We start from the raw sequence: 10,539 nt of genomic DNA, 5'->3' as shown, positions 1-10,539 counted from the left end.
CAAATAAGACATCAATGTAAAAAAAATAGTAACAGTACAAAACACAACAAAGCAAAAACAGACAATTATAAATCAGGGACATACTAAAGGGGAGAAGGGAGAGTGATTAGAGGGAGGGAGGGAGGAGCACAAGGGACTGAGGTGATGGTGCACAGGTGCATTGGTGAAGGAAACTCTATGGGGACTATACCTGTGGGGGTGGGGGGAAGCAAATAGTTTAAAAATAAAAATGATGTAAAAAATAAAAAAAATAATACAATCAAAATTTAAAAAAACGGGCAAAAGGAAAAAAACCCACAATGCAATACCACCTCACTCCAGTGAGAATGCCCCATATCAAAAACCTAAAGACAACAAATGTTGACAAAGGTGTGGGAAAAAAGGAACCATCAGATACTATTGGTGGGAGTGCAAACTAGTTCAGCCATTATGGAAAACATTATGGGGGTTCTCAAAATTAAAAATAGATATATCATATGATCCAGTAATTGCATTTCTTGGCATGTAGTCAAAGAATGCAAAAAACCTTAATTTGAAGGCATATATACACTCCTCTTTTCATCACAGCACTATTTATAACAGCCAAATTGAGGAAACAACCTAGGTGCCCAAAGACAGATGACTGGATTAAGATGTGGTACATACAAACAATGCACTACTACTCTGCTATAAAGAGATGGCCTCTTACATTTGCAACAACATGGATGGAACTGGAGGGGATTATGCTGAGCGAAAAAGTCAGAAGAAGACAAATACAGGATGACTTCACTCATATTTACAATTTACAGAAACAAAGCAAATGAATTGATTAAACCAAAACAAACCCTAAAAATATGACTGCAGAATTGACTCTATTAAAGGGAAAGAGAACAAAGTGGGAGAGGTGTCCAGTGATCTATGGCAAAAGACTGGATGTTTTGGTGGGTTTGTGTGATGACATACATCTGAGGAATTGTGAACCTGTTCTAAATCATACACAATGTTGTAAATCAATGCTGCTTCCATAAATAAATTTTAATCAAAATTGTGGTGATGGGAAAGATTAGGGATGAAGGAATGGAGAGTTAATAAGTTTCAATTTTGAATGATGAAAAAACTCAGGAGACTGGCTGCACACCAAGGTGAATACTTAACTATAACCATAAAAGTAATTTAGATAATAAATTTTGCTATGAGTATTTTATAATTAAAAATAAAAATTTTTAAAAGAACCAATGAATTTTTTAATGTGCTAATGATACTATAGTTATGTTTGAAAATAAAATAATTAGAGATACATACTATTAAGTTGATACTTGCAGGTAGATGGGTACAGGGATATTGATTTCACTCTCCTACTTTTGTATATGTCTGAAATTTTCTAACAAAATAACTCTTTGAAACATAGGGAACCAATAACAAAATGGAGTTTCCTAATCAAGAGAATAATTACCCTGAAAATGTTTAACAAAATACAGCAATGTTTTGACTACAACTGCTAAATGCAGCGCATCATTTATTTTTCACATTTGGGAGAAAGCTGCTGAAACCTAGATAATGGTTTACTGGCTTGCATTAGAAAAACTACATGTAGAAAATTACATGAGTCTAAAGTTTGCTATGAAAACAATGTATTTTTATTAAAGTAATTAAAAGTCAAAAACAACAACAAAAGGCAAATTCCACAACCTTTGCAACTATATAATCTTTATGTAGAAAAACTATAAAGTGACAGTTTGGAAAGCAGCTCCACAATAAACTTAATCCTTACATTAAGAGTAACTAAATATGGAATCAGTTCACCCAAAAGAAATTGTCTTGCTGTAGAATATTTCAGCTGAGCTGATTTCAACTATATTATTCTCATTTCTGAAAAAAATGTTAAATTGTCTTTCCTGGTATTTCAAGCCACCAGAAATAGAACATACAAGAGCCTGTGGAAGTAAAACGATAAACACAAATACTCCAAGCACAATTACATGACAAATGAGGGCATTTTATCTATAGGTCTACAAAACTATATAAATAACCAATTATACATATAACCCATTTACACTGAAGCTCCATGAGGTGGTACTGAGTAAACACTGAGGCATTGAATTTTTAACAATGGACATGGCTCACCCTGAACAGCAGCACATTCCCACCTTTTAGTCTAGCATCACAACACTTCCCCTGGGATTTGTATATACCTAAGTCCTGGGAGTTCAATAACAAAAATAGGAAAAAAAAAAAAAAGGGAATAATGAATTAAGCATCTTCTAAAATCTATTCATGCATATGAAATCAGAAAACAAGCACTCTGTGTTTTTACAGTTACATGTTCCTTGAAACTTCATTAGTATCTGCACTGAATTTGCTTCAACCTCTTCCATTAAAATAGCAAAAAAAACAACAAAGAAATAAAAGTTCTCTTAAATGTACAATCTTCAAAATATGGTACTATTTAAAAACAAACTTCAGCAGAAATTACTGTTGTGGCCTTCATAACAGGTCAAGTGACTGACAATAGATTTGCTCTCATTTTTAATAATCATAATAAGCTATTATCATGCTCATATAATTTTTTGGAAATTGTACGATCACAAAGACAAATGTGTACAGAATATTTCCAATAACAAAAACTAGATCATGATTGAAATGTCTTAAAAAAAATGTTTATTTTTGAGCTGGAGAAAATAAAAAGTTTGGGAGGAAAAATACAGTTATCATAATCAAGTATTTCCTCTCTCTTAAGTCTCTTTAATAGGGATAAAAGTCTCAGGATATGCCCACAGGAATGGTCTGCAATAAAGAAAAATTAGGTCACTGTATAGTAATTTCTGCAAACTGTAGCAGAAAAGCCAAGAACATTCTGAGCCAAATAAAAGCTCTCTTTTAGGTCAGGGCTTTTTTTGTTTTAGTTCTTTAATCCCTTATTTCTTAACATATTACAGCTCAAAAATGCCTATACACTTTACTAAGGATAATAAGGAAACACAATGTCAAAAAAATTTCACAAACATAATCCTTTTTAATTACAGGTCTCTCTTTGGTAAGAAACAGACCGCCTCTTATTTACTTTCACCTACATAGGAGAGGGAGATTAAATGGTATTAACCTGGTAAAGAAACACTGTATATAAACGTTGGTGGAAGGGTAAAGAGTTTTAAGTCACACCCTTTTTAAGAAGAGTAGACAACAGAGGATTTCCTCTTACATGTAGCTATGGTAGAGGATATTAAGTATTGCAGAGCTAGAACAGGGTATTTCCTGTAGCCAGAAGGCCATGCCTATGAACATTTCAGTCAACTGGTAGAAAATTTGCTATCTAAGAGCGCTTTTTAGAAAGGAAACAGATGAACAATAGGCTATTATAAAAATATGGTAGAACTTCACCTTTAAATTCACCATTTTTTTATTCCATTGAACTTTCATAGAATCCATGGAGAATAGACAGGTTTATTCTATTTATTTTCTCATTAAAATTAGAAATAACCTATCTAATACCATTTGCAATTCCAGGGGAAAAACTCAATACAAACTAATACACACATTAACAAACTTCACAGAATATATATTCTATCAACCTTAAGCAACACCCACCCACCCACAAGGAAGCCAAGTCTGAACTGCTATAAAATAACCATTCTTCATTATAGCTGGATCCAGATTAAAAGAACCACTAAGATCCATTGCAATGGGAAAATATTACAAATAAGCACACAAAACTGACATAACAAACTTCTCTACTGACTCCTGCTTCTCCAACGTATTTAAGAGAGAAATAAGCATTTTTTGAAACTTGAATAGCAAAATTATTACCCAACCAAGTATTTCTAAGCCTATACTATTAAAGATAGCAAATGACAGATGCCCAAATCACCAGCAACTCAACGTTGTTATTTTTGAAAAGAAAGGTAACTATATAAAATTGCATTCTCCCAGGCAATGAACAGGGGAGAAAAAAAATGTTAGTTTTTAAATGGCTCTATTTGTAGGTTTTTTTAAAAAAAAAACCAGCACCAAATGTTCATATTTAATCATTCTGAGCAACACTCATGAGTTAACATTTCCTAACAATATGGACAAACAAGAGTGAACATTAAGGGAATTAACTTTCAAGTAATACTGTATGTTGATAAGAACCATTAAGTAAAATAATCTGATTGGCTTATTTGTAAAACTACTGTAGGTTTGCCCAATTTGGAAACAGCATGCCTCACTGCACAGCTAATATACCTACACCCCAAATCATGGGTACAGCATATTTTATTATGCTACTAGGCAAGATTTAGTAAAACAATGTGAAAAAAACATTTTTTTTTTTTTTAAAGCAAGATAACTCAAAACAATCCATTAATAGTTTTCTATTCTTCCTGTTAGGGGAGAAAAAACAACCCATCAAACCACTACATGAAGTATCTAAATGAAAAACTGAAAACAAGATTCACAAGTACTAGTGTCAGGTCAAGTCTACATAACCCTTTATTATACTATATTTACAGCAATAGTATGATCAACATTATACAAGTTTTCTTATTTCTTCCTCATACTGTGGCAATTTTATTCCCACTTGTAAAACAGATTTCAACTGTGCAAATGATCTAGATTAACTTTTTGCACTTTAAATTACAACCCACTGGATGTTAAGTTTCCTGAAATCTATTTTAAATTTTACTTAAGGCTAAACCTAAAAGTAAATTCTTTTAAAAATACGGTACTTTAAAACAGAACCTTGTAGAAATATACTGATACCAGTGTTTGAAAGCTAGCCTACAGAGGAGGGTAACTATCATACAAAAAACTATGGCTAACTCCTGTTAGAAGACTCATAAATAAATTTATCATGATAGATAAAATCAAAAGATGGAGATTTAGGTTTTCCTAAAATGAAGCAGTTGCTCAGGACACAAGTTGTGTGTATTTAAATCATATTGCTTCTTTGAAAAAAAGAAACATGTTTCAGCCAGGCATTCCATTAACAAGACGTCATGCCACTTTCACCTAGTACTTTGATCACTGGGTACTAGTATTACCCAAGAGAACCTTATCAAAGAAACTGGTTGGCAAACCTACTAAATGGTCTCAGGTCCCTTAATTTTGATAGTCATCTTAGTAAATATAAAACTTTAGTTACTTGAGCAATGGAGCTTGTAAAGTGCATTAGGTATAAGAAACAACAGAAATGCCAAACTCACTTAAGTAGGACTTCAAGGGACTTGATGTCACCAGCAGGGCAAAAAAACAACATATAGTTTTCTGTTGAGATTTTATTTGAAATCTAATTTAAATTGTCAAAGCTACAAAATGGGGGAAGACATCTGTATTATTTTTGCTAAGTCACAACATCCTAAAACAAAAAACTACTACTGCCAGCAGATCCATTATACACATTTCTGATGAAATTCATTAGCACAATAAAAATTTCATCTTGAAAAACAGCCACAATGAAAGTAATTTATACAATATAAAACAATGACATGTCTACAGATGCAGTACTCATGAGTTTACACATGCATTCACAAACAAATAAACAAAAACCCCAGGAATGCGCTTTCATTTGATTTTTTGTTTTTTTTTTTTTAAAAACAGACTGTTCAGGCACAAAACAAAATCGCATTTCCAATAAGTGACAGCATCTTAAAAACTTATGTCAGTGTTTGTTTTTCTTTGACTTTTTATGAGACCTGTGTGGAGACCGGGACTGAGATCTGGATTTCTTCCCTGATTTCTTAGGGGATCTAGACCGGGATCGCCTAGATCTTTTAGGTGTCCTTGAACCAGATGGTGATCTGAGGAAACAAACAAAAACAACTTATCAAAGAGTTCATGTGATCAACAATGACTGTCCTTAAATTATCTAAAAACAATCTTTAACAGAGGACAATAAAAACGGCTGCAAACTTCTCAATGTATACTTTGCCTACTATACACAAACATAACAGATTTTGTACTTACAATGCAACACGTCAGTGATCACCAGTGGTGTGTTTGCTTAAAAGGGCAAATTCTCCAGTCTATCACTGATTTACTGAACCAGAATTTCAAGAGGTAGAAACTGGGAGTATGCATTTTCAACACGCTCCTCCAGGATTTTGACATACCACAAAGTTACCACTAAATCCACACATTCAAAATGGTATTTAAGTCACAAAATTTTAAAAGAAGTTTTGCAGCCTTATCTTCTTGAGGGAAAAAGTACCAAGCACTGCAGCATCATTCAAGGGATTTATAAAAGACAGCTAATTTTGTAAGTGGTCTTTGTAAAGATTACCAAAACAAATATATTTCACATGTGTGAGTGTTTATATACACATACATACACATACATGTATACACCCAGATCCCATTTAGAAAACAGGAAAGTTATAAAAGATTTTACAAAAAAATAGTCACAGTAATTAGGTTTTAGAACATAAAGCAATTTTAGTGCTCAGGAAAATTCCTCAATATAACACCAGATAAATAAAACATGTCTAAATTACTTTTCCAGAACTACAAAAAAAAACTCTCTATATATAGATATATATAAAAAAGCATACTAAAATACACAGTGAAGAAATGGTATTTGAGGTATTTATTTTCACAAGTCTCTACCCAAGAACTTGCTAATAAGATTGCTGGGAGGAGCTTGGGGTATTTTTCTTTCAGCCTTGACAAAGTCAAAGAACACTATAGAAACGAAAGAACAGAAGGAAAAGTAAAGCAGCTAACCCTATTCCATACAAAACAATGAACGTGACGTTTGAAATTCTTGACTGATCTTTACTTTGTTATAAGCTTTCTGGGCTTTAGTCATTAGGAGACTGGGGTGGGGAGGTATCTCTTTGGTTTTCTAAAATTCTTTAAAATGACTGCCAAGCAAATTATTTTCAAAAGCTGTTAGAACAAGAAGGAAACTGGCATTTGAAATATGACAAAGAATGACTTTCATTTACCTTTTGGCCTTTTTGCTAACATCTCTAGGAGAATCTTTGTGAGATGACCTGGACCGTGAGCTCTCTTTATGAGATCGTTCTGAACGCTCTGATCGCTCCGATTTTGGTGATGGGGATTTCACTCGTCTACCACTGCTACTGCGAGATGGGCTAGGGGAGGTACTGTGTCGCCTTTTCCTATGGAACAAAGCCCCCAAAACATTCCATACATGAGCAAAGGATCAGGTATTCATTTTCCTTCTACTAAATTAGCTACCAATTTACACTAGCTTTATTTTCACTAACCTTATTAATGTGATTTTTCAGCAACATTCAAAGTCCTTTATACTAAGAACAAGTAAGTCTTAAAAATAGGTTGATGGAGATAGAAACTGAATTCAACCAAAATGGATTTACTTTTGCTTTAAGTGAGATTATTTGGACAATGGACAAAATTTCCTTAAGGTCTCCGATTAGATAATACTGGTTTTTTATGTTAATTTCCCAATCATGAAACTTTTATTATAGTTATGTAAGAAAACAGGGCATCATACGGACAAATTACTTTTAAAAGCTTGGTGGGGAAGGAGAAGGGTAAAAAAGCTTAAGTAGAACTATTTTAACATTTTGGGGATATGGGTGAAGGATTAACCTGAAAATTCTTTATACTACTCTTCCAACTTTTCTGTAGATTTGAAATTACAACAAATTAACTTAAGGAAAAAAAGTGATAATTTATTATTTAACCAGTTAGTATAACTATGTTATCTGTAATCAGAGTATTACCTCTATAATAGCTAAACCAGATGTTCTTTTCCTCATTCGCTTGCTTTTTATTAGGAAAACCTCAGTTCTGTTAACTGAATCCATTTTCTCTACTAAATCAGAGATTCAGAACTATGAAAGTAAGAAAAAAAATCTAGAAGAAATGATCCTGGCTAGAATGAAGACTTGAAGAAAGAAGCAAGTTCCAGCGGACTATGTATACAATCTTTAGACACAGGATTAGGAAACGCAAGTTTACAGGTAGTAGCCTCAGCACACAGAGTCTGGAAGAAATGCTGATGTAAGAGGCAACACGGAAGATCTAGCACGCTGTTTGTTATTTAATCCTTAGGTTTGATACCTAATACAGTAACTAAATTCTCACACTGAACTAAGGCTAAGGTACCATATTAACCATGCAAAAGGATGATGTCCCAGTTAAGTCAAGTATCAACTAAATACATCCCATTTTAAACTAACTCTGCCTCCTGCAGGTAGGAAAAATTCTCAGTTTGTTGGCATCAGTCATAAAATAGTTACAAAATAAACACTACTTCAAATTTTGAAATCAGTATAGGCATTGAATGACAATGTTATACCTTTCTTTCCGTGTTGGAGTACACTCATCTTTTTCCTTCTTATCTTTGGATCGAGATTCCATTTTTTCCTTATCTTTCTTATCTCTTTCTCGTTCTCTTTCTAATTCTTTTTCTTTCTCCTGTTTTTTTTTTTTAAAGAAAGATTAGTCATTAAAAATATACCAATCTGGGTTAGTCGCATTTATGTAACATTTTCTCTTCTAGCCAACTATCTTTTAAATCACAACTGCAGATGTTGTACCGTTTTAAAAAAAAATACCTACTCTTCCAGGAAAAAAAGTCTTTTCTTCTGCTTGTATTGAATAGTAACACTGACACAAGTGACAGTTAAATATTTACTAAGTGCTTATCATATGCCAAGGTATAACTAAATAATGTGTCATATACCAATTCATATAATTCTTCAAAATACTCTCAGGCACAGTACTATTATTCTCATTCTAGAGATGAAAATTAAGACTCAAATGTTAAACACCATACCCACAGTCTCACAGGATGGTTAAGTCAGAATTGAGTCCAAGCTTCAGAGCCAGAGTTCTCTACCACCTATAAAGCACTATCTTTACACTTTTAAAAAATTTGAAAATGTTAACTCCATTCTGACCCTTCCATCTCAGACTACAATAAAATGGTAGTGACTCTAACTCTATAGCAAGTTGATTTAATCAGAAGAGAGTGCTTTTACTAAAGCAATAGGATGAAAGGGGGAGATGGCTATTTGCAATAATCACCCATCAGAAAATCTTATTACTAAGAAGTCACCAATTGTATTAGAAACTTTAAATCTTAATTTATAAAGAATTAACTATATGATTATGACATAATATAAACCAGAAAAGTAACTTAGTTGCTTTATCCCCAGCTACTATAATTGCTACTTCTAATTAGAAACTATGATTTTTGTTGATAGTGTAATTAATGGAGTGGGCTACCAACAATGAACCCACAAACAAAACTTAACACTTCATTATCAGGAATTTAATTTCTCTGTAATTCTTATGCATCAAGAAAGCTACCTGATTAGCTGCTAAAAAGCCTATACTAGGCATTGGCAAACACTTTCTGTGAAGAGCCAGATAGCACATACTTGCTTTGTGGACTACTTAGAGTCTCTGTCACAAGTATTCAACTCTGCCACTTTAGTACAAAAACCACCACAGACAATATATTAAGTGAAGGGGCATGGGCTGTGCTCCAGAAAGTTTATTTACAAAAATCAGAAAACGACCATGGTTTACTGAACCCAAGCATATAGTTTCAAGAAATAGGTCCTTCCTTCCAATTATAATCATGGACTACAAGGAGACTAAAATGTTAATATATTCAGTGCTACCATTAAGACATCTCAAACTACATAATCTTCCCTGCAGATCAAACCCCATCTCCAAAGGACACATGGAGTACAAATACATAACATCTCCTTGAAAATCTCATTTGCATCTTTTCTACCAGTTCTGCATCACTGACAGTTTCACAGTGATTGTAAACTCCCCTCTAGTTTTATCCTGTTCCTCGCTCATCCTATATAATATTTCTGTAACGACAATAAACATAAAGGTAGAAGTAGCAGCAATCCCAATAAAATTCCTGGGTTCTCTCAACAATTATCTGTGGGGTTCCTTGTTCTAAAATTCTCTTTATATTACTCCACTTTTTTTTTTAAATGTACAAGAATATAATGTCCTTCAAAGGTTTAAAATTCATCAATGAGGCTTTTTACTTGCTGTTCCTCCTTGCAAACAATGGAAAAGTAGTGCTACGTGAACTCCCCAACCCCAGAACTGCCCAAACTCTAACACCATCTTTGTGTCTGTGCCATTTCTCAGAGTTGTTTGTTGTCTATAGGATCTCCCAGTTTTGAAGGTATGCTCTCAGCAGGATTTTCTAATAGCCTAGCAATACTTCTGCAATTATACATCAAAGGAAATATGTATACTTTTCTTTAAGTATACCAAATTCCAATATTCTAGTTAGTTAAACAACTAGACTGGAAAAAAACATATTAATGAGTAAACTTATTCCTTACTCGTTGAAGAAGTTTATCTCTATAGTGTTCTACTTGCTCCTGAAAGCTTTGGCCTGGTTTTTTAGGTCTTTTTCCAGATTCTAATTCATCTTGGAACTTCATAACTTTGAGCTGTGAAAAAAGACATTTTAAAAATGCATCTTTTCATCACTATAGCTTCTCAAGCAGTGCTTTACTCCTTGTTAAAAAATAAAAATCATTTCTCAGGAACAAGTGTGTAAAAAGGAAAAACATAATAAATACAGCAAAGTAGTACATAATTAGGACTCAG

The 10,539-nt window shown here is 33.3% G+C and overlaps 1 protein-coding gene across 5 annotated transcripts in view; it reads right to left on the bottom strand.

The window, feature by feature from the left end:
- Window positions 1-5,614: 5,614 nt before the first annotated feature.
- The window catches only part of U2SURP (U2 snRNP associated SURP domain containing), a gene marked incomplete at both ends in the record, with an annotated part of 45,368 nt that continues 40,443 nt past the window's right edge, over window positions 5,615-10,539 (bottom strand). For all 5 annotated transcript variants that reach the window (XM_084231176.1, XM_084231173.1, XM_084231174.1 and 2 more), the window contains 4 exons: window positions 5,615-5,753; window positions 6,900-7,076; window positions 8,243-8,361; window positions 10,269-10,379. In XM_084231176.1, the coding sequence (XP_084087302.1) occupies window positions 5,615-5,753; window positions 6,900-7,076; window positions 8,243-8,361; window positions 10,269-10,379 (546 nt within the window). The remainder of the gene's footprint in view (window positions 5,754-6,899; window positions 7,077-8,242; window positions 8,362-10,268; window positions 10,380-10,539) is intronic.

The sequence above is a fragment of the Talpa europaea genome, assembly GCF_964194135.1.
Source record: "Talpa europaea genome assembly, chromosome: 4".
Taxonomy (NCBI): domain Eukaryota; kingdom Metazoa; phylum Chordata; class Mammalia; order Eulipotyphla; family Talpidae; genus Talpa; species Talpa europaea.
The sequence above is the reverse complement of the archived record's forward strand: the minus strand, read 5'-3'. Positions and strand labels throughout refer to the sequence as shown.